The sequence below is a fragment of the Mobula hypostoma genome, chromosome 16 (assembly GCF_963921235.1).
Source record: "Mobula hypostoma chromosome 16, sMobHyp1.1, whole genome shotgun sequence".
NCBI lineage: Eukaryota > Metazoa > Chordata > Chondrichthyes > Myliobatiformes > Myliobatidae > Mobula > Mobula hypostoma.
In genome coordinates, this window is record NC_086112.1 from 6,350,344 (window position 1) to 6,375,807 (window position 25,464).

The 25,464-nt window shown below is 42.3% G+C and overlaps 1 protein-coding gene across 1 annotated transcript in view; it reads right to left on the reverse strand.

The window, feature by feature from the left end:
• The window catches only part of adgrv1 (adhesion G protein-coupled receptor V1), a 514,329-nt gene that overhangs the window by 479,340 nt on the left and 9,525 nt on the right, over positions 1-25,464 (reverse strand). Inside the window, exons 3-5 of the mRNA XM_063069242.1 lie at positions 23,668-23,763; positions 21,733-21,837; positions 14,838-14,951 (exon numbers count right to left, since the gene is read on the reverse strand). Of these exons, the coding sequence (XP_062925312.1) occupies positions 14,838-14,951; positions 21,733-21,837; positions 23,668-23,763 (315 nt within the window). The remainder of the gene's footprint in view (positions 1-14,837; positions 14,952-21,732; positions 21,838-23,667; positions 23,764-25,464) is intronic.

The window sequence follows — 25,464 nt, forward strand, 5'->3', positions numbered from 1 at the left end:
AGCTTTGCACATCTGGACACTGCAAGTTTTCCCCATTCTTCTCTACAAAACTGCTCAAGTTTTGTCAGATCGCATGGGGATTGTGAGTGAACAGCCCTTTACAAATCCAGCCACAAATTCTGAGTTGAATTGAGGTGCAGACTTCGTCGTTTTTAACACATAAATCTGGCTTGATGCTTGGGGTCATTGTCTTGCTAGAAAACAAATTGTCACCCAAGTCACAGTTCTCTTGCAGACTGCATCAGGTTTTCTTCCAAGATTTCCCTATATTTTACTACATTCATTTTACCCTTGACTCTCACAAGCCTTCCATGGCCTGCTGCAGTAAAGCATCCCCACAACATGATGCAGCCACCACCATGCTTCATGGTAGGGATGGTGTGTTTTTGATGATGTGCAGTATTCGGTTTATGCCAAACATAGTGTTTAGTCTGATGGCCAAAAAGCTCAATTTTGGTTTCATCAGACCATAGAACCTTCTTCCAGCTGACTTCAGAATCTCCTACATGCCATATGGCAAACCCCAGGCCAAGATTTCATGCAAGTTTTTTTTCAACAGTGTCTTTCTCTTTGCCACTCTCCTATAAAGCTGTGACTGGTGAAGCACCTGGGCAACAGTTGTTGTATGTGCAGTCTCTCCCATCTCAGCCACTGAAGCTTGTAATTCCTCCAGAGTTGTCCTAGGTCTCTTGGTGGCCTCCTTCACTAGTCCCCTTCTTGCACGGTCATTCAGTTTTTGAAGATGGCCTTCTCTACTAGGCAGATTTACAGCTGTGGCATATTCTTTTCATTTCTTGATGACTGACTTAACTGTACTCCAAGGGAGAGTCAGTGACTGGAAAATTTTCTTATATCCATCTCCTGACTTGAGCTTTTATTTTTTTTAATTATAGAAGAATACAGAGTACAAGAAAGTATATATAAAAGGTCAAAAAAGATTTTAAGAAACTGCCAATTACATTATATTTATCCATAATAACAATCTCATTACCCCGTATTCATGTGGTTAATCATCAGTTATTTTAGGCATCTGTTAGTCTCATGAGACCACGGATTTGTGCCTTGGAAGGTTTTCAAGGCGCAGGTCTGGGCAAGGTTGTATGGAAGACCGGCAGTTGCCCATGCTGCAGGTCTCCCCTCTCCACGCCACTGATGTTGTCCAAGGGAAGGGTATTAGGACCCATACAGCTTGGCACTGGTGTCGTCGCAGAGCAATGTGTGGTTAAGTGCCTTGCTCAAGGACACAACACACTGCCTCAGCCAAGGCTCGAACCAGCAACCTTCAGATCACTAATCAATAGTTATATTGAAACATACTAATTTATTACAAAAAAAAGAATCTAACCCCTACCAAGACTGAAGCTGTTTATTAAGAAGAAAAAAGGTAAAATACCTCCTCGTATAATAAAAAATAATAATAGCCAACATCTGAATTTAACCAATGAATTGAAGGTTTTGAAAATAATTCAGAAAAGGTCCCCACAATGTTTGAAAGTCTTGACAAGATTCAGAAATTGAACAACGAATTTTCAAAATTCCAACCATTTAGGCTTCACCGCAGAACTAGACAAGGTTGTCCGTTGAGTCCTTTGCTCTTTGATTTAGCTTTAGAACCCCTTGCCATTGCTTTTCAAGAATCTAATGATATCTGTGGTATCTTAAGGAGAGGTATTACTCACAAAATCTCGCTTTACGCTGATGATGTATTGCTCTTTATCTCTAATGTTGAGACCTCGTTACCTTGCGTACTTTCTTTTCTCTCCCATTTTAGCCAGTTTTCAGGATATAAATTGAACCTACATAAGAGTGAATTATTTCCTTTAAATGATTTGGTATCAATTAATACTAATCTCCCTTTTAAAATTGTAAAGAATCAATTTACTTGTTTGGGTGTAACAGTCACTAAGAATTACAAACACCTGTTTAAAGAAAACTTTCTTACTTTATTGAACCATGTAGAAAGGATATCATTAAATTGGTCACCTCTTTCAATATCGTTGACTGTACGAATTAATTCTATTAAAATAAATATTCTACCTAAATTTATATATCTTTTTCAGGCTTTACCCGTTTTTATTCCTAAATCCTTTTTTGACTCTCTTGATTCTATTTTGTTCTCTTATATATGGAAAAATAAACTTCCTCGATTAAATAAAGTTCATCTTCAAAAATCTAAGAAGTCTGGAGGTTTAGCTTATCTAATTTTAGATTTTATTACTGGGCAGTTAATGTACAATATCTTACATTTTGTCTATATTATATTAATCGTGTAGACTATCCGGTATGGGTTTCTTTAGAAGCTAACTCTGTTAATAAATTTTCTGTTATTTCTCTTCTTGGATCCTCACTTCCTTTAACTGTAAGTAAACTAACTGATAATTTAATAGTTAAACATACTCTGAGGATCTGGATACAATTTAGAAAACACTTTGGTTTATTTAAACGCAAACAGGAATTCTGCAGATGCTGGAAATTCAAGCAACACACATCAAAGTTGCTGGTGAACACAGCAGGCCAAGCAGCATCTATAGGAAGAGGCGCAGTCGACGTTTCAGGCCAAGACCCTTCGTCAGGACTAACTGAAGGAAGAGTGAGTAAGGGATTTGAAAGATTTTCCCTTTCTAGTTCCATTTATTCTAATTTTTTTTAAACCCTCCATGACTGATTTAGTTTTTAAAGAATGGGACAGGTCGGGTAGTAAATGTTTTTGAGATCTGTTTGTTGGAGGAAATCTTTTTTCATTTGAGCAACTGTCAGCTAAATATAGCTTATCCAAAACTCACTTTTTTAGATACTTACAAATCAGAGACTTTCTAAGATCTCAATTATGTACATTTCCTATAATGGTTCAATATCTAATATTTATGGTATATTATTGGAGACGAGGATTGTTCCTTTAGACAAAATTAAGAATCTCTAGGAACAAGATTTACAGACATTAATATCTGAGGAAACTTGGAATGAAATTTTTAAACTGGTTAATACTTCATCGTTATGTGCTTGCCATTCCCTCATATAATTTAAGGTGGTACATAGAGCTCATATGACTAAGGATAAGCTATCTTGTTTTTATTCGGATATATCTCCCTGCTGTGACAGATGTAATAATGGAGAAGCTTCAATAATACATATGTTTTGGACTTGTCCGAGACTTAAAAAATATTGAAAGGAAGTTTTTCAAACTTTTTCTTTACTTTTCAAAGTCAATTTTAAGCCTAATCCTCTGACGGCCCTATTTGGTATTGTTGCCGGACAAGATATCAAGCTGAAGACATCTGATTTACATATTTTGGCCTTTAGCTCTCTTATAGCTAGGAGGGCGCTTTTGTTTAAATGGAAAGATGTTTTTCCTCCTACTCATGCTCAATGGTTATATGACTTTATGTCATGCTTAGATTCTGACTTGAGCTTATCAATAACCTTTTTGCAGAGTTGCTTGGAGTGTTCTTTTGTCTTCATGGTGTAATTTTTGCCAGGATACTGACTCACCAGCAGTTGGACCTTCCAGATACAGGTGTATTTTAACTACAATCAGTTGAAACACGTTGACTGCACATGGTGATCTCCATTTAACTAATGTGACTTCTAAAACCATCTGGCTGCACCAATGCTGATTTGGTGTGTCATATTAAAGGGGGTGAATACTTATGCAATCAATTATTTTGTGTTTTATGTCTGTAATTAATTTAGATCACTTTGTAGAGATCTGTTTTCACTTTGATTCTGAAGAGTCTTTTTCTGTTGATCAGTGTCAAAAAAAGCCAAATTAAATCCACTGTGATTCAATGTTGTAAAACAATAAAACGTGAAAACTCCAAGGGGGATGAATACGTTTTATAGCCACTGTATATATCACAGAAAAAAAATCATATATATATTTCTGATTGTAATTTGTATATTTTAAAAATTTCACAACATGTGCCACTGATATTAAATCCCATTTTGATTCTGTGGCATTAACGATCAATACGTGCCTCCATTTAAGAAAATCTGCAGCTGGGGAAAATGATGAAAGACTTCCTCACGTGAAGCAATAGTTTCAGCAGATGAATGCTGGTAAAACTCAACTGCTATTCCTCTGATTGCTCATTTTTAAACAAAGGTCATTTCTAAAAATTCATTCAGAGATACAGCACCATAATATGCTCTTCTTGTCCAACAAGCCCACTCTGCCCAATTGCACCCATGTGACCAACCTTGCTAACCTGTATGTCTTTGGAATATGGGAGGAAACCAGAGCACCCAGAGGAAACTCAAGCGGTCATGGAGAGGATATACAAAATCCTTTCATGTCTATCGAAACACCAAAACAGTGAAATCAGTCGTGAAAATAGGCCAAGACTTTGCTAGAAGTACCCACAGGTGTCACCCTGCTTCCAGTCCACAATTTGTTCACCCTAGTTCATACATTATTTGAATATGGGAGGAAACCAGAGCCCCCAGAGGAAACCCACATGGCCACAGGGAGTTCGTACAAACTCCTGACTGACAGCACATCCCAGTTAAAATATATTAATTCTCTTTCACAGAATCATAGAGTCATAAAAATACAGCACATATAAACAGGCCCTTGACCCTACCTAGTCCATACCAGACCATTTAAACTGGCTGCTCCCATCTACCTGCACCTGGATCATAACCTTCCATACTCTTCCCATCCAAGTACAAATCCAGACTTCTCTTAAACATTGGAACTGAACCCACATGCAGTGCTGGTACTGGCAGCTCATTCCACACTCTCAACACCCTCTGAGTGAAGGAGTTTCCCCTCGTGTTCCCCTTAAACATTTCATCTTTAACTCATGACCTCTAGTTGTAGCCCCTCCCAACCTCAGTGCAAAAAGCCTGCTTGCATTTACCCTATTAATACCCCTCATAACTTCGTATACCTCTATCAAATCTCCCCTCGATTTTCTACGTTTCAAGGAATAAAGTGCTAACCTATTCAATCTTTCCTCATAGTTCAGGTCCTCCAATCACGGCAACATTCTTGCAAATTTTCTCTGTACTCTTTCAACCTTATTTACATCTGTCCTGCAGGTAGGTGGCCAGAACTGCACACAATTCTCCAAATTAGTCCTCATTCGTGTCTTATACAACTTCAACAGATCAGCCGTCCTCAGTACTTTGATTTATAAAGGCCAATGTACCAAGAGCTTTCTTTACAACCCAATCTAACTGTGCCACCACTTTAAATGAATTACAGACCTGTACACCCAGATCCCTCTATTCTACTGCACTCCTCAGTGCCTTCCTCTCACTGTGTAGGAGATGCCCTAGATGGTCCTACCAAAGTGCTTGCCTGCACTAAATTAAAATTCAGAAGAAGTCAATCAAATGCATTTGAAGCTGCATAACGTTGACCTGTCTATTGGTGTAAGTAACAGGAACATTCAAGAAAGGCTCCAATGTTGGTAAGTTAGTGGAAATGATTGCCCTCTTCTGCTCCCAGATTTCTAAATGGTCCAAAAACCCATGAACAATACCTTACCATATTGCTCTCTTTTGCACTACAAATTTTTTACGTTTCTTATTGTGATTTATAGTAATGATAAGCTGATACAACTTGGACCAAAGTAAGTTTTTTTCTTTGGACTACGCATTCCAGACATTTATTTACATTCGGATGAGATTAAATCAGATATTAGAGCCGAAGATGCTGCTCCCTGCTACAAGTATATTCCCATCTTTATTGTAACAGTTAGCTACAGTTTACCATGGAACTAGAAAGCTGAGCTGAAAACTGAGAAGTTTAATTGAAATGCAATGATAGGAATCCTACTACAATGTACAAGTATGCTGTGTGATAGGACATAGATTCATTTGGCATTGAAAGGTAGAGCCTAGTTTTCTCACACCTCTATGAAAACAGACCCTAATTTATTTACAGATTTATCCTAGCTCTATTGTCAGTACAAAATCATCAGTGAGAAAGCCTACAACCCCTGTAAAAGAGTGGTCAACCGCCACACAGAAACGTGAGGAGCAACATTAATAATCAATTAGAATAGAATGGATTACAACTCTGATTAGAACCAGGTTAAACCCACCACAGACAGCAAACCTACACTCAGAGGCCACTTTATTAGGTATCTCCTGTATCTAATACAGTGGCTACTGAATGTTTGTTCGTAGCCTTCTGCTGCTGTAGCCCATCCACTTCAAGGCTCAATGTACTGTGCATTCAGAGATGTTTTTCTGCACACCACTGTTGTAACGTGTGGATATTTGAGTTACTGTCACCTTCTCATCAGCTTGAACCAGTCTAGCCATTCGCTTCTGACCTTTCTCATTAATAAGGTGTTTTCACCATCAGAACTGCCCCCCACTGGATGATTTCTGTTTTTCACACCATTCTCAGTAAACTCAGGAGACTGTCATGCATGAAAATACCGGGAGATCAGCAGTTTCTAAGATACTCAAACCACCCCATCTGGCACCAACAATCATTCCACAGTCAAGGTCACTGAGATCACATTTCTTCCCCTTCTGATGTTTAGCAATGTGTTAAATATTTTTCATGGAGATAAAAAAGGGAGAGTTGCTCAAGCGCACAAAGCAGTTATCTGACTTCCTGTGTCTTTATGTTAAGAGTAGTGTGAGTTAACCCAGTTAAAAATGTTAAAAAAGTAGAGCAGTGGCAGTGTAGTGGTTAGTATGATGCTATTACAGCTTGGAGCGTCACAGTTCAAAGTTCAATACCGGCGTCCTCTGTAAGGAATCCCTGTACACCATCCCAGCGGAACACGTAGGTTTCCTTGGCGTGTTCCGGTTTCCTCTCACACTCTAAAGATGTACCGGTTAGTAGATTCATTGTTCATTGTAGTTTATCCTGGGATTAGGATGAGGTTAAATCAGGGATTGCTGGACGGTGTGCCTCAAAGACCTGCTCTGCACCATATCCCTAAATAAGTAAATAAATAAACCCCTCTTGAAAAGGCAGATGGAAGAGTACCAATTGAGCTTTGGAGGCATTCAACTGCTATTAGCTTTTATGCTTTAAACTTTAATTTAAGCTTTGTATGTTAGATTCTTAAGCCTCGTTTATCCATTAATCCCGTGACAACAATATCAGCTACAGAGATCAGATAAACAGCCAGAAATCTGCCTCTCACAGGGAATCTGGTTTCAGCACAAGTTCTCCAGCAAGGTTCCTTAAGGTTGCCATAGCCGAGGGAGGGGGTTGTAGTGGGAATAAGCTCCCACTAGCTATTAAATATTCCCAGTGTTGTGTGTCTCAAATAGCCTCTGACAACCAAGTCCATCTCCTGGCCTTCTCATGCAACTTAGCTATTAAACCCACTGGAAACGTTTCTATGGACAGCAGAAGGGAGAAAGGCAGGTTAATGGTGCCTTAAAATCAGCCGCTTCGGGCAGATGGGGCTTGTCAGCCGAGGTTAGCAGTTCATGTAAGAGAAGGAAGGCTCTAATCTATAACCTCCATGCCTTTGCTGCTATACCCACTCAGAAGGAAGGCTTCAGGATAAAACCCCAAGGTAGGACGAAGTTAAGATGGCACTAAACGGCGACTCCTTTGCTTGCATCTTCAGAAACAGTTTTATTTCAATCTTTGATATCTCTTTTTTCCCTCTTCAGGGTGTGGGGGGTTCTTTTGAAGACCCTGATCTGGAGTTACACTCTGACTTCAGTCCTTTGAGGGAATGGCCCGCTCCCAGGGCCTCACAACCAGCTGCTTTTTGATGCACCAAGGATGTGGCCTGGAAGACCAGGACACCTTCAGGGTTTCAGATTTTCATGGTTCTGAGGACGGGCTGATTCTAGGCTGGTGCCCCGGACTGAGGCATCGCAGGAGAGCACAGAACATCAGGAGCAGCGGGTTAGCTGCCGGGGGTTGGGTGTCCGGACAGCTGCACCTTTCTGTTGCCGACTCTCTGGGCGCAGAGCTCGGAAAAAGCGATGCAACAGACTTTTAAGATCATAAATCAGCGAGTTGTTTGTTATGTCTCCCCTCTCGCTGTGAAACAGGAACACCTCTTTTTCCCTTACTAGGGAGGGAGAGAGCCTGTGGTATGTCGAATTATCGGGTGAACACTTAGTTCTTTTGGGGGGTTCTGCAAGTCTGTGCTTTATTGGTGCCTTGCTGCACGTTTGAGTGCTTGGTGGAGGGTGCTGATGCTTTTTTGCCAGTGGGAGTAGAGGGGTCGTTGCCTTGCTGCTGCTTGTGCATGGGAGGGGGGAGCTGTGTGGGTTCTAACATTTTAACTGACAGTTATTCTTTGGGGCACCCCTCTGTTTTCATGGATGTCTGCGAAGAAAAATAACTTCAGGATGTATATTGTATACATTTCTCTGACATCAAATGTACCTATTGAAATATCCAGAGCTGGACACCCTCAGGCAGTGCTACAATGAGCTCAATGCCGACTGGCAACTCTTGTGACGTCACCAGTGATAAACTGTATCAGTTGCTGGCTTTCCTTTGAGATCATCAGCTGATTGGAGAGGGAGAGCCTACTGCATGGGCAACAGCTTACTCTCCATATCACACTGCCCTGGCTTGCGTATCACAGACTCCCAAACAATGGGGGGCTTTTGACAGATTCTCCAGCAAATGCTGAAAATATTTGCCAGAAAAAACAATGTTTTAATGTAGGTACACTAGTGCTTGGAAATTCAGTTACAAAATTATCTTTCATTTCAGCATTATGCAAGTTGGAAATGGAATTCCCGACCGCCCCCAAAGAGTAAACACAAAAACAACCGCTTAAGACATAAGACATAGGAGCAGAATTCAGCCACTCAGCCCATTGATTTTGCTCTGCCATTCCAACATGGCTGATTTATTATCCCTCTCAACTTCACTCTCCTACTTTCTCCCCATAACCTTTGATGCATTGGCTAAACAAGAACCAATCAACTTCTGTTTTAAACGTACTCAATCACTTGGCCCCCACAGGTGTCTTGTCAATGAATCCCACAGACTCACCACCATCTAGCTAAAGACGTTCCTCCGCACCTCTGCTCTAAATGGACATCCTTCTATTCAGAGGCTGTGCCCTCTGATCCTAGACTCCCCCACTGTAGGAAATATCCTCGCCACATCCACTCTCTAGGCTTTTCTATATTTGATAGGTTTCAATGAGATCCCCATCATTCTTCTCAACTCCCGTGAGGTCCATCAAACACTCCTTACACATTAACCCCTTCATTTCCAGGATCATTCTCATGAACCTCCGCTGGACCCGCTCCAATGCCAGCACATCTTTTCTTAGATAAGGGGCCCAAAGCTGCTCACAGTGCTCCCAGTGCAGTTCTGCATCATTTCACATCGTTTGGAAAACTTGATCATGTATTTTCTGTCATGAACCACCTTTTCAATCCAATGGGATTGAATATAAATGCCGAACGTTGGTAACTCTATTCCCCATTTAACACAGATTCTGGAGCTCAGCACTGGGACTTAGAACACAATTCCTTGGCACGCCTTTCATTAACAATCACAGAAGTCATACACCTTGAGCACAGAGCTGCACAATCTGGTGGACTCAGCCATCTCCTTCATGGGTATTAGCATGCCCACCATCAAGGGCACCTTCAAAAGGTGGTGCACCCAGAAGGGGGCATCAATTATTAAGGAACCCCACTACCTAGTATATGCCCTCTTCACATTGCTACCAACAGTGAGGAGGTACAGAAGCCTGAAGACATTCACTCATGTGAATTGCTTACCTGCATCTTTGAGCCTTTACCACAGGTCTTTATCAAGCTCCTACTGAGAATTACCACCTAGTCTCCAGTAACTTGCACCCAAACCACCTGCACTTCACTTTACTGCTGGTTCTGGCATTTTCTGCCTTTGCCACCAGTCCTGATCCCACCTAATGGGCGCCAAGGAAACATAGCGGTTTGCAGGACACTATTACAGCTCGGGGTGAGGCAGCTTGGAGTTTAGTCCCAGCGTCTTTTTTGTAAGGAGTCTCTGTATGTCCTCCCCTTGCAGTACAGGTGCTTCCTCCGAGTGCTCTGGTTTCCTCCTACAGTTGAAAGACGTACCGGTCGGTAGGATAATTTATCATTCTAAGTTATCACGTGATTAGCTTAGGGTTAAACTGGGGAGGCTGGGTGATGCAGCTCGAAGTAGGGCTTACTCTGGGACGGATGGGTGGGTATATGGATGTGGATGGATGGATGGATGGATGGATGGGTGGGTAGGTAGATGGACAGGCAGACGGATGGGTGGACAGACAGACAGATGGACGTGTGGGTGATGCAGCTCAAAGTAGGGCTTACTCTGGGGCGGATGAGTGGGTATATGGATGTGGATGGATGGATGGATGGGTGGGTAGGTAGACGGACAGGTGGACGGATGGATGGGCAGACGGATGGGTGGACAGACAGACAGATGAACGGGTGGGTGGTTGGGCGGGCAGGTGTGTGGACGGATGGGCGGGCGGATGGGCAGAGGGGTGGGTGGACAGACGGACAGACAGACAGACGGGTGGGTGGATGGGAGGACAGACAGATGGATGGATGGATGGGCAAGCGGGTGGGTGGACAGACAGACAGACGGACAGGTGGGTGGATGAGTGGATGGAAGAACAGACAGACGGATGGGTAAGTGGACGGGCAGGTGAGTAGATGGGCAGGTGTGTGGACGGACGGGTGCGTAGATGGATGGATATGTTGGTAGATGGATGGATGGGTGGGTGGATGAGATAGATAAAGACACTCCACTTCTGTTCCTTCCAGGTAACCCGCTAGTTCAAAGTCCATTTCTCAGCTATCTAAGCCAAACAGCTCACTATCAACCCCAAACCCATTCCCCTATTCCCCAAAGCTTCAGGATTCCAATCACACCCCATTCCGAGCAGCAATCTTCACCTACCTTTCTCCGGACTCAAAACCAATCTTTTGATAAACTTTGACTCTCCCACCTCTCGCCATCAGCAGCCCATCTTATAATCACAGCCACAAAATGAACTGAAAGGTGGACCATGATCTGTTGAGGCCTTGTAGCCGGATTTCAGTTGAGAGAGGGCAGTGCCCAATCTCGTGCAACTAAGCAAATTTGACAAGGAAGTAAACAGCCAAAGTTTTCACTGATACCCCATATCTATATTGTTCCAGCACACATAATCGTGCACTAGGATTTGTTATGATCTTAAGATGAGCTTCATTTGTCACATGTACATCAAAACGTACAGAGAAATGTGTCATTTGCGTCAACGACTAACACAGTCCGAGGACTATGCTGGGGGCAGCACACAGGTGATGCCATGCTTCCGGGGATAACGTAGCATGTCAACACCTGGCTAACCCCAAACCTAACCAAAGGTCTTTGGAATGTAGGAGGAAACGGGAGTACTCAGAAGAAACCCACACAGTCACGGGGAGAATGTACAAACTCCATACAGACTGCGTCGCACTATGCCACCGTGCCACCATTAGAATTACTGGGCATCGGTATAACACCAGGAGACACAGGAGTAGAGTTCAGCCATTCAGCCCATCAAGTCTGTTCTGCTATTCCATCATAGCTGATTTATTATCCCTCTCAACACTATTCTCCTGCCTTCTCCCCATAACCTTTGACACCCTGACAAATTAAGAACCTACCAACCTCCGCTTTAAATATACCCAATGACTTGGCCTCCAGTCATCTGTAGCAATGAATTCCACAGAATCAGCTCCCTCTGGCTTTAGAAATTCCTTCTTATCTCTGTTCTAAATGGACATCCCTCTATTCTGAGCCTGTGCACTCTGATCTTGGACTCACCCACTATAGGAAACATCCTCTCCATTTTCATTCCATTCAGACCTTTCAATATTTGATAAGTTTCAACGAGATCCTCCTTTATTCTTCTAAACTGTAGTGATTACAGACCCAGAGCCATCATACACTCTGCATACATTAACCCTTTCATTCCTAGAACTATTCTCATGAACTTCCTCTGGACCCTCTCCAAGGTCATCAGATCTTTTCTTTGATAAGAGACCCAAAACTGCTCACGTTACTCTAAGGAAGAGAGATTTTGTTAACTATTTTAAAAAATTACAGTGTAGTTTTTGGTCAAGCAAAGAACCACAATTTCCCCAACAATAAACTCTAGCCAAGAGTTGCATTGGAGAATTTACATATACAGTTTCTCAGTTACGGTAGCGTAGCGGTCAGCACGACTCTACTACAGCTCTGGATGTTGAGTTCGGAGTTCAATACCCCTGTCCTCCGTAAGGAGTTTGTACATCTTCAGATGGAATGCCTGTGTTTCCTTTAGGTGCTCTGATTACTTCCCACTATCCAAAGATGTACCAGTTTGTAGGTTAATTGCTCAGTGTAAATTGTCCAGCGATTAGGTTAGTGTCAAATCGGTGGGTTGCAGGCGACATGGTTCTAAGGGCCAGAGGGGCCAGGTCCACACTGTATCTCTAAATATATAAATAAACTGAGCTTGTAGCCACTGAAGAAACTCTGTCAGAATTACAGCAGCAGACTATTGCTCCAGGGGCATTGGGTTCTAACAGTTTTTCTCCGTTGCCTGGCCACCTTGATCAAGTTAGCAGCACATGCGGTCAGTCCTGAACTCCATATAAGAAAAACAGCAAATACCTCAGCACAATAGTCAACTATTCCCCATTGCATGTACACCAGTCCCAATTTCTCATGAACCCAGATGCAGCAATCATCAGAAAACAGAAAAATCAACTGGAACTGTCAGGTCAGGCAAAATGCAGATACATCCTTCCAGCTGACAATAATCAATCCCAAAGCATTGACTCAGAGTGGCTCCATTTTGAAAAGAGTTAAAGAATCATTGCAAATCTGTTGATACACCGGCCTTGTCTAAGACAAGGAGGTGAGGTACGAATGTTGTAGGGCAAAGGGTGACAATCCATGTACTGTGCCACAAAGGTTTAAACATTTCCATGTGTGCAGCCACATCAGACGCTGATGTTCTTGTATACATCCCATTCATTCTTACATCTCATTCTCTGGGTCCTTCAGTGTTCTTACTCATGATTGGAGTTATAATCATTATACAATGAACTTCAGTTAATTGGGACATAGTGCAACCATTGCATTTTGGTCCAACTAAGGCAGCTGCCCCAATTAGCTAAAATTTCATGGAAATCATTGTGGAGGCATAAAAAACACAACCACCATTTAAATGAGTAACAAATAGTGTATTTAAATGAAATACAGAACAAATGAGAACTCTACACTTCTATAAAATTAGGTATTAGATCCTAATACTTATTGACAGAGGAATTCATCCAGCATATGCTGGTGTGTTTTGATTGACTGTAAATGAACAAAGTCAGCGCAGACATCTAGCGTGCATAGATAATGGGCTGCTTTCATACAATGCTATCAACGATTGCATCCTCCAAATCTTCATTTTCATTATAACATTCAAGATGATTGTCGATACCATCAAATTCTTCGTAATGCCTAACTTGTTGAAGTAGTGAAATAGTTTCATTTTTCACTCCAGACCGTTTCCAACATGCCCAAACCTGAATGCTTGAATTGTCTTACTGCTTATTCTTGTCAATTATCAGTGACAAAAATTATCACTTCTTGAACGCAGACACATGAAACTGAAGCTACTTAAAAACTGTTCACTCTAAACATGGTGTAGTGTCTAACGGCCACAAAAGAGCTATGTCTGACGCTAGTTAGAATGTTCAGCAACAGTCTCCTGTCCCAATTAAGCAACATAGTGTCCCAAATAGTCAAAGGGAATACCAGTTATTTTGTCAGTTAATTTTTGTTTAAAAAAGTTGTCTTAAATAAGCAATTGCCCGAATTAACCGATAGCCCAATTAACCGGAATCCACCATCTACAATAATAGACTAAATGTCCTGATCTTTGTTATTACACACAGTGATCAGCAGCATCACACTGTATGACTGACTGCACTGTTCAAGTAATGTCACAGTGACAAGGGCAGTGGTTCTCCACAGATTATCTAGTGATTTCTTATGCGTTAATGATGTAACACTGTGTGCTAATCTTCTAATTGAATTATTCACCTACGCTGCAAGTATTTTTGTTTATATTTTTATTTATTTCGCTGCAAGTATTTATTATTTTTATTTGATTAGAGATACAGCACGAAATAAGCCATTCCGGAACTTCAAGCTGAGCCACCAGCAATCCCCAGATTTAACCCCTGCCTAATCACAGGGTGATCTACAATGACCAATTAACTTAACATCTTTGGTCTGTGGGAGGAAACTGGAGCACTCAGATGAAACCTACAGAGGACGCCAGGATTGAACCCCAAACTCTGAGGCCCGAAGCAGAAATAGTGTCACGCTAACCACTACACCACCATGACATTTTGATTGGTTGAGTGCATTTTCAATGAGGAGCTTCGCAAAACGTTTTGCAGCCTGTGTCAACTACTTTGAGAACGTGGCTACTATTTTGACCAGCATGGTTAATCAGCTGAGAAAAACTCTAAATTTTCTCAGTCTTCTAACCACGCTGGTCACAACAGTAGCCACACTCTGGGGGTGCCATGGTAGTGTAGCAGTCAGACAACACTATTACAGATCTGGGTGTCAGAGTTTGCAGGACAATTCCAATTTCATCTGTAAAGAGTCTGTAAGTCCTACCCATGGAATGCATGGTTTCCTCCGAGTTCTCCGGATTCCTCCCACAGTCCAAAGACGTACTGGTCAGTAGGTTAATTGACCACTGTTAATTGTCCAGTGATTAGGCTGGTGTCACACTGGGGTTGCTGGATGGCATGGCTCAAACGGCTGGAAGGGTGCGTTCCCTGTTGTATCTCAATAAATAAATAAATAATGTGATACTCGGCAGGGAATCACTTCACTCAGTGAAGAAAGCTTACTCCTTGTCACTCACCTGATCATCTAGAATAGTAAGGTTGTAATCAATCACTGCTCTCCCAGGAGGAAGAATAATTGTTCCCTGTGCTGGGCTGACATCTTCCTCAGCAGAATCTCGACCTGCTGTAACCTGCCAACAGATTCAAAATAAAGCAATCATAAATAATTCACTCCTTAGATTGCAAAGATGTATTTCAATTTGACAACATCACAACTGAGTACGGATCCGCTAACCTCTAGCAGGTAACTGTGGACTGGATGGAGATGTCACATCGGATCACACCAATACAATACAGGCAGCCTGAGCACAATGCACAAAAGTTAAAGTAAATCTCTGACACAAATGATCTGCTGTCCTGCCTTCTTTATAACTGCATCAATACGTTGGGACAAGGTTAGGTCCTCAGAGATCTTGACACCCAGGAACTTGAAGCTGCTCACTCTCTCCACTTCTGATCCCTCTATGAGGATTGGTATGTGTTCCTTCATCTTGACCTTCCTGAAGTCCACAATCAACTCTTTTGTGTTACTGATGTTGAGTGCCAGGTTGTTGCTGTGACACCATTGTACTAGTTGGCGTACCTCACTCCTGTACGCCCTCTCGTCACCACCTGAGATTCTACCAACAATGGTTGTATCATCAGCAAATTTATAGATGGTATTTGAGCTGTGCCTAGCCACACAGTCATGTGTATATAGAGAGTAGAGCAGTGGGCTGAGCACACACTGCTGAGGTGCGCCAGTGTTGATCGTCAGTGAGGAGGATATGTTGTCACCAATCCGCACAGATTGTGGTCTTCCGGTTAGGAAGTCGAGGAATAAGCAATAAATATCGAGAACATGAAAGATGAAGTGTCCTTGCAAGTGAGTCCATAGGTTGTGCGAACATTTCAATGATGGGGCTAATGAAGTTACCTGTTTTGGTCAAGATCCTGATGGACGAAGGGTAATAACTGTTTCTGAATGTGGTGGTGTGAGTCCTGAGGCTCCTGTACCTTCTTCCTGATGACAGCAACGAGAAGAGAGCATGATCTGGTTGTTGGGGGTCCCTGATGATGGATGCTGCTTTCCTGCGACAGTATTTCTTGTAGATGTGCCTGTAATGGTTATTATTCTATAGATTCATTGAATATGCCCACAAGAAAATTAATCTCAGGGTTGAATATGGAGATATAGTTGTACTTTGATAAGTTTACTTTGCACTTTTAACATTGAAAATAAACCTGATTCTGATTCAGGAGGCCTGCACTATTGATATGGAAACACTATTGATCAGAAAATCAGGAAAAAACTCAATCATCCTCAGTAATAAATACAAGAACCCAGCAAAGTGGCTGACTCTGAAATGCTAACACTTTGAATTGAATGTAAATATAGGTATTGCCGGTGATAGAGTCATACAATAATAGAGCACTGCAGCATAGAAACAGGCCCTTTGGCCCATCTAGTCATGCTGAACGTTTATTCTGCCTCTTCCCATCGACCAGCAAAAGGACCATTGTCCTCCATACCCCTCCCATCCATGTCCTTATCCAAACCTCGTGACGTGGTTTCCCTTCAGGTGCCCCTTAAACATTTCACCTTTCACCTAAACTTATGATCTCTAGTTTTAGTCTCGCCCAGCCTCAGTGGTAGGAGCCTGCTTGCATTTATCCTGTCCATATCCCTCATTATTTATATAGCTCTATCAAATATCTGCTCATTCTCCTATGCTCCAGGGAATAAAGTCATAACCTATTGAACTTTTCCCTAGAACCCGGTTTGAGTCCTCAAGTCCCAGCATCATCTGTGTAAATTTTCTCTGAATTCTTTCAATCTTACTGATCTCTTTCCTGTAGAGATTTATTTGTGATTTCTGTAGAAAGATATTTGTACCATATAAGAGAATAAGTAATAATGAATAGTTGCTCAGAAATTCTAAACTCAAGAGATTCTGCAGATGCTAGAAATCCAGAGCAACACACAAAATGCTGGAAGAACTCAGCAGGTCAGGCAGCATCTATGGAAATAAATAAACAGTTGAAATTTTGGGCCAATGCCCTTCATCAAGACTGGAAAGGAAGGGCAAAAAAAACAGAATAAAAAAGTGGGGAAGAGGAAGGAATACAAGCTCAGACATTCTTTTTTTTCACAAAAATATATTTATTACAAATTCAGGCCACTATAGTATTGTACGATCGCATCACAAACAAAAAACAGACAAATCATAACTAAAACAACAGGAATTCTGCAGATGCTGGAAATTCAAGCAACACACATAAAAGTTGCTGGTGAACGCAGTAGACCAGGCAGCATCTCTAGGAAGAGGTGCAGTCGACATTTCAAGCCGAGACCCTTCGTCAGCACTAACTGAAGGAAGAGTGAGTAAGGGATTTGAAAGTAGGAGGGGGAGGGGGAGATCCAAAATGATAGGAGAAGACAGGAGGGGGAGGGATGGAGCCAAGAGCTGGACAGGTGATTGGCGAAAGGGATACGAGAGGATCATGGGACAGGAGGTCCGGGAAGAAAGACAAGGGGGGGGGAACCCAGAGGATGGGCAAGGGGTATATTCAGAGGGACAGAGGGAGAAAAAGGAGAGTGAGAGAAAGAATGTGTGTATAAAAATAAGTAACAGATGGGGTACGAGGGGGAGGTGGGGCATTAGCGGAAGTTAGAGAAGTTGATGTTCATGCCATCAGGTTGGAGGCTACCCAGACGGAATATAAGGTGTTGTTCCTCCAACCTGAGTGTGGCTGCATCTTTACAGTAGAGGAGGCCGTGGATAGACATGTCAGAATGGGAATGGGATGTGGAATTAAAATGTTCAATCCCTTCCGACCTATCTTCGTGACACTTCTCACGTTCTTAAACTTTTCGATGATTTTAAGTTCCCTGGCCCCCACCGCTTTATTTTCACCATGGATGTCCAGTCCCTATATACTTCCATCCCCCATCAGGAAGGTCTCAAAGCTCTACGCTTCTTTTTGGATTCCAGATCTAATCAGTTCCCCTCTACCACCACTCTGCTCCATCTAGCGGAATTAGTCCTTACTCTTAATAATTTCTCCTTTGGCTCCTCTCACTTCCTCCAAACTAAAGGTGTAGCTATGGGCACCCGTATGGGTCCTAGCTATGCCTGGCTTTTTGTTGGCTTTGTGGAACAATCTATGTTCCGTGCCTATTCTGGTATCTGTCCCCCACTTTTCCTTTGCTACATCGACGACTACATTGGCGCTGCTTCCTGCACGCATGCAGAACTCATTGACTTTACTAACTTTGCCTCCAACTTTCACCCTGCCCTCAAGTTTACCTGGTCCATTTCCGACACCTCCCTCCCCTTTCTAGATCTTTCTGTCTCTGTCTCTGGAGACAGCTTATCCACTGATGTCTACTATAAGCCTACTGACTCTCACAACTATCTGGACTATTCCTCTTCTCACCGTCTCTTGCAAAAACGCCATCCCCTTCTCGCAATTCCTCCGTCTCCGCCGCATCTGCTCTCAGGATGAGGCTTTTCATTCTAGGACGAGGGAGATGTCTTCCTTTTTTAAAGAAAGGGGCTTCCCTTCCTCCACTATCAACTCTGCTCTTAAACGCATCTCCCCCATTTCACGTACATCTGCTCTCACTCCATCCTCCCGCCACCCCACTAGGAATAGGGTTCCCCTGGTACTCACCTACCACCCCACCAGCCTCCGGGTCCAACATATTATTCTCCGTAACTGCCGCCACCTCCAACGGGATCCCACCACTAAGCACATCTTTCCCTCCCCCCCCCTGCATTCCGCAGGGATCACTCCCTACGCAACTCCCTTGTCCATTCGTCCCCCCCATCCCTCCCCACTGATCTCCCTCCTGGCACTTATCCGTGTAAGCGGAACAAGTGCTACACATGCCCTTACACTTCCTCCCTTACCACCATTCAGGGCCCCAAACAGTCCTTCCAGGTGAGGCAACACTTCACCTGTGAGTCGGCTGGGGTGATATACTGCGTCCGGTGCTCCCGATGTGACCTTTTATATATTGGCGAGACCCGACGCAGACTGGGAGACCGCTTTGCTGAACATCTACGCTCTGTCCGCCAGAGAAAGCAGGATCTCGCAGTGGCCACACATTTTAATTCCACATCCCATTCCCATTCTGACATGTCTATCCACGGCCTCCCCTACTGTAAAGATGAAGCCACACTCAGGTTGGAGGAACAACACCTTATATTCCGTTTGGGTAGCCTCCAACCTGATGGCATGAACATCAACTTCTCTAACTTCCGCTAATGCCCCACCTCCCCCTCGTACCCCATCTGTTACTTATTTTTATACACACATTCTTTCTCTCACTCTCCTTTTTCTCCCTCTGTCCCTCTGAATATACCCCTTGCCATCCTCTGGGTTCCCCCCCCCCTTGTCTTTCTTCCCGGACCTCCTGTCCCATGATCCTCTCGTATCCCTTTTGCCAATCACCTGTCCAGCTCTTGGCTCCATCCCTCCCCCTCCTGTCTTCTCCTATCATTTTGGATCTCCCCCTCCCCCTCCTACTTTCAAATCCCTTACTCACTCTTCCTTCAGTTAGTCCTGACGAAGGGTCTCGGCCTGAAACGTCGACTGCACCTCTTCCTAGAGATGCTGCCTGGCCTGCTGCGTTCACCAGCAACTTTTATGTGTGCAAATCATAACTAAGACAGATTAGACTAACATATTCTCCTTCTCATCAAGGATGGCATTTATCCCCTGTGTGTTACCCATGGACACCATGTGTTCTTGTTCCACAACTTCCACAGCCGGGCACGGATATTGCCTGGTAGTCAGCCTGGGCAGAACCCTCTGCAGTCTATCTCCAGGACCCACAGATCTTAGCCAGCCTCAGGAGCAGATTAACTTGGACATCATCCTCCCACCCTGTGCCCCCCCAACCCCTCTGAGCTGGATAATCAAAGATGAAGAAGATGGGGCTAAAATGCAGTCAGAAGGTGAGGAGTGGCCCCCTCAAATTAACTGAATAGGGGCTGCAGTCTCACACACTCCGTGTACATATGGTTCAATGGTTTGATTTATTAGAAGAGAATGTATACAGTACACAGCCTGAAATTCTTACTCTTCACAGACATTCGCGAAACAGAAGAAAAACCCCAAAAAATAAATGACAGAAAAATATTCGAAAATATTCCCCCTCCCCTTCCCGCACACAAGCATTAACCCTACCCCCTCTCCCCATTTGTTCCAACTGAAGTCATCTCCCCCCCACCACCCACCATGCAAACAATAGCAAAGCCCCCCAAAGAGACCTAGAGTCCACTGTTCACCCAACAGTTCAACATGCCGCAGTTTCTCTCTCTCTCCCCCACCTCTCACTCCAATGTCTCACTGTTTCGATGTTGAGTTTTCAGCATTGCTTTATATCGAGCTTCCTCCCCGTGTACCAATTGGCAGCAAACTCTCTCTCACTATCGAGGGACAGAGCGATTTCTCGAGTGCAAAGGCCTCCGACAACCGCAGCCACTACCTCGATGTTCCGACCTCCTGCGATGCCTCAGTCAGCAATGCTGGTGAGGAATCGGGTCGTCCACAGGGCCGCACAAGGCCTCACCCCAAAGGCGCACGTCTTCCAGCCCACAGAAGGGACAAGTGGCTGGGAGATCCATGTACAAACTAAAAAACTTATCACAGGGCACAACTCCATGCAGCACTGTGGTAAGCCATATAAATATGTTGTAACTGGGTTACCTGTCTGGACACGCCACTCTGCTGACTGCCCCTGTGGCTCCTCCCACAGAGCCCTGAATAAAGGCCACTGCTCCTCCCCTCAGTCCAGGGGCAGACACTTAGCATGGAGGTCACGTTTTACTGTGAATAAAAGCCTTTCAGTATTTACCCTACTTCAGTCTTTTGGAATTATTGAAGGTGCTTCAAGCACCCTCTAAGTTTGTTTAGATTTCCAAGGAAGGTTTTGGAGAAAGGAAATAAATGTTGCATTGTTTAAAGTGATACCTTCAAGATCTTTTCATTAAACTAAGGTGATATTGGCAACACACACAAAATGTTGGAGGAACTCAGCAGGTCAGGCAGCATCTACTATGTGGAAAAATAACAGTCAACGTTTCATGCTGACACCCTTCATCAGAACTGGAATGGAAGGAGGAAGGTGTCAGAATAAAAAGGTGGGGGGAGGGGAAGCAGGATAGCTATAAAGTGATTGTGAAGCCAGGTGGGTGGGAAAGGTAGAGGGCTGGAGAGGAAGGAATCTGATAGAGAGCAGGACAGACTATGGGAGAAAAGGAAGGAGGAGGGGACCCAGGGGTTGGTGATAAGTGAGAAGCGGTAAGAAGCCAGAGTGGCGAATAGAAGAAGAGGGGAGGGGGACAGAATTTTTTTAACCAGAAGGAGAAGTCAATATTCATGCAATCAGGTTGGAGGCTACCCAGCTACTCCACCCTGACAGTGGTCTCATTGTGGCATAAGAGGAGGCCAGAGACCAATATGTTGGAACAGGAAAGGGAAATTACAGACATGTTGGGATGGGATTGGGAATCGACAGATGTGTCAGAATGGGATTGGGAATCGACAGACAGATTGAGATGGGATTGGGAATAGACAGTCATGTTGGAACGGGAATGGGAATTGACAAGACATGCTGGAACGGGAATGGGAATCGACAGACATGTTGGGATGGGATTGGGAATCGACAGAAATGCTGGAACAGGAATGAAAAAGGTGCCATAGTCTGCCCAGGCAACTCTAGTTCCAGTGGGGGGGAAAAAACTAACCATCAATCCAGAGAGAAAAATCATAAAACTAATCAATATTTATTATAGCACACAATACCAAAATGTTGAGTTCTACTTAATTAACTAATTTAGGTCACTTAATGGCACTCAGCCAAATGCTGGGTTCTGGTATTAAGCCAAGATGAAAATTAAATAATCTGATATCTCTTACCTCAAAGGTCACAGTTACGGTTCCATAGGTTCCTTTCTTTCTGATTAGTGTAAGCGGGACAAGTTCTTTTCTCTCCCTTGCCTCACTGACAATAATTATGGAAGACTGTGGGAGAGACGGAAAATATTATTTCAGCCACAGACTTCTCAGCATGAATAGCACTGACAGATTAATAACCCTGACAACATCAGTCTCTCACAGACAAATGAATCTAATTTGTAAAGTTTTGCAGTGAATAGTTGACATTCTATGGGAAAGAAATTGTGCCAAAATCATCCAAACTTATTGAAAACATTTCTGTTTTTTTTATTTAACAAACTTCAATATTAAAGGGCCAATATCTCAGTAACATTTAGACTGCCCTTTAATTTCTGAGCTAATCTTTAATTCCCAGTGTTATTGATATAAAAATGCTTGTAAAATTGGAGTGTTCTTTGGGAGAAGATTCACTACTGACTCACAATATGAATAGTCTGAATTAATCTAAGCATTAATAATTAAAGTTTACATGCAATCATAAAAGATTGGTTCCACGATTTACAGTATATTTACTTCTAACATAAAAAGTTTAACAAAGTAAAATTTACACTGTGAAAATGAAAGAGAGAAACAAAGAGAACAAAATAAACAAGGAAAAAGCAGAGAGAGAGAGAGAGAGGGAGAGGGGGAGGGGAGAGAGAGACACACACACAGAGGGAGAGGCACAGAGAGAGGGGGAGGGGGCGAGAGAAAGAAAGGGGGAGAAAGAAAAAAGAGAGAGAGAGTGGAGAAAAAATAGAGATAAAAGAGAAAGAGGGAAAAAGGAGGAAATTAGGATTAACTTTATTTGTCACATACATATCGAAACATACAATGAAATGCGTCATTTTACAACAATAACCAACACCTTCCAAGGATGTGTTGGGGGCAGTCCACAAGTGTTGCCATGCACCCAGTGTCAACATAGCATGCCCACAACTTACTAACTCTAGTTGTACATCTTTGGAATGTGGGAGGGAATGGGGCACCCCGAGGAAGCACATCTGGTCATGGGGAAAACAAACAAACTACTTACAGACAGCGGCGGGAATTGACCCTAGATTACTGATGGCTGGCGCAATAAAGCGATGCAAACCTGCTGCACTATCTGCATTCAAAGTGCTAATAGAATGTTAAATTGCATCTATTTTAATGCAGGGGGCCTGACTGTACCGGGAGTATTGATCAGATTAACAAAAACATTGGATGGTGGCAAGACTGGGTAAGATGGCAGCACGTTCCATTGTAGCAGCCTCTCGGAGGCCAACTAAGGGTCTTCTTTTCTTTGTTAAATGTGTTTTTATGATCATAAGACTATACTGGACTCCAAGAACTACAAGTACAGCAGGTCTACCGCATCAGTGAGCTGCTCACTGATTGGAAGAGCCTGCCAGTAGGTCGGAGAAGGAGAAGCCAGCCAAAGCGTCGGAGAAGAAGAAGATGGCCGGTGTGTCGGAGGAGCAAGATTGGATTCGGAGGGGATAAGCCAGAGGGGATAACTTCATTCGCCCCATTATTGAAATGTTCCTATATCCTATGGTCTTACCTTTAAGAGCTCTATGTCTCATGTTCTTAATATTTATTATTTATTTATCTATTGTAGCTATTTCTTTTTTCTTTGTACTTGCACAGTTTGTGTCTTTTGTTCACTGGATGAATGCCCAAGTTTTTAATTATCATGTTACTTTCCTGTAAGCTATGCCTAGTTTATCTGTTTTAATTGATCATCTATGTTAGACACCTCATTTGGATATCACTAAGGGAAATCTTTCAAAGCCAAGATAATGGTAGAATGCCTCTCTTACTCAGATTAAACTTTGAAAATTCAGGGCCATAAGTTCTCCATCCATTAATCTGTCTGAATATTTACAAGCAAAAGAATGCCAACCATTTACAGAGACATGAAAAGGTACATACCATGTTGAAAGAAATAATTCCAAAGGCATTATCATTTGATAGAATGGTTATCCTGGCAATACTGGGCATTCCAAGCGTAACGTCAGAAAAGGTTCCCTAAAGAGAAAGATACGGGTTTCAATTATTTATTTATTCGTTGAGATGCAGCACTGAGCAGGCACGATAGGGTCATTAAGCCACGTTGCACAGCAACCTCCTAATTTAACCCTAGCTTAATCCCATGGCAATTTACAATGACCAATTAGCCTACCAACTTTCAATCGTGGGAGGAAACTGGAGCTCCCAGAGGAAATCCACACAGTCTACAAGGAGAACATACAGACTCCTTATCAATGACATAGGGATTGTGCATAATTCCTGCTGGACTGGTTCTCTTGAGGAACTTTCATGGAGACATTTGTATTTTACATGTTTTTAATTATGTGCTAAATTATGATGCCTTCAAAGATGTAACAAATGAATATTACATTTCCAACAAGAGTGATTACAACTGTTTCAGGTTGAAAAATATTTCATATTCCCAACTAATCTATAGCAATATTCAGTACTAACCAAGCTAAAAACATAGTTGTCAGAAATGTTTTGATGCATGTTTTCTTAATAGTATTGTAAAAATAAAGAGAATAATATTTTGTTCAAAACTTCAATATTTTTCATCAGTTAAATCGTCTCCAGAAAGGAAGTTCTTTGGACACCTAGCTACATTAGGACCCCTGTTAATATGGAGGTCTTTTGAAACACATTTATCATGATTTGACAATCTGTTTAAGACACCATGGCAATAAGAAACCAAGTATGAAGTATGCAATTCTGTTTCAAAATGAAGTATTCTTTCAGTCCAGCGCCTTTATACATTATCTTTTGACTTAAATCTTAAAAAGCTGAATTCTCTTCCTAGGCCCCGGTCAAAGGTCTCTGCAGCCCATTTCATGCGGCAAATTGAATGGTTCTGGGAAGATAAGTACATTCCTTTTCTTTTATATAGCAATGTAATATAACAATTATAATTAAGAAAAACTTGTCCTTATAATACATAAAGACATGATTCTCTCACTTTGAAAACAAGTGAAGAAAAAGCATTTTATATTCTGTAATACATTATCAGTTCTCACAAATTAGAAATGTTTCCCTAGTGAACAGCAGAAAATAAATTAATTACATTTGGGTAAAAAATATTTGGAATGTTATGCCTCTGAAATACAATATGAAATCTAGGACAAGTGTACCAAGCCGATACTTTTAATTGATAGTAATTTTTAATTGAATTCTTGTTATAACTTCCTAAAAGAAATTATCAGGCCAATGAGACCATTGGGACATTCACTGGAATTGCAACACACTGGTAAAAAAGTCTACATAAATCCCATTGAAACATCGTTAATGTGTGGCTGCCACACTTGGGCACAAGAACTTGGTTTGAACAACAAGACAAACAAGGAATACAAAGTTTCTTTTAAACGTAAATGAACACCTCAAATAGTAGAAATATCCCGGGAAAAATGTTTTCATGCATATTAAATGGGTACAAGCCAAGCAGTTAATTTGATTGTTAAAATATAACCCATAAAATGTTTTGATCCTTTTAAAATATTCTGAACTCTATAAAATATTAAAGCCATTATATTGGCTTCACCGATTTTGTTTCCTGAAGCCCCATGACAAATACAGGCTCTATAGTTTGTAATTCATAGTCATCTGATCCAAAGCCTGAACTTCATACCATCCACTCCAAACTGTCTCCGTAGCAACTTACTTAGCATCTCACTATGAACACACATCATTTAAATTTAATTATGA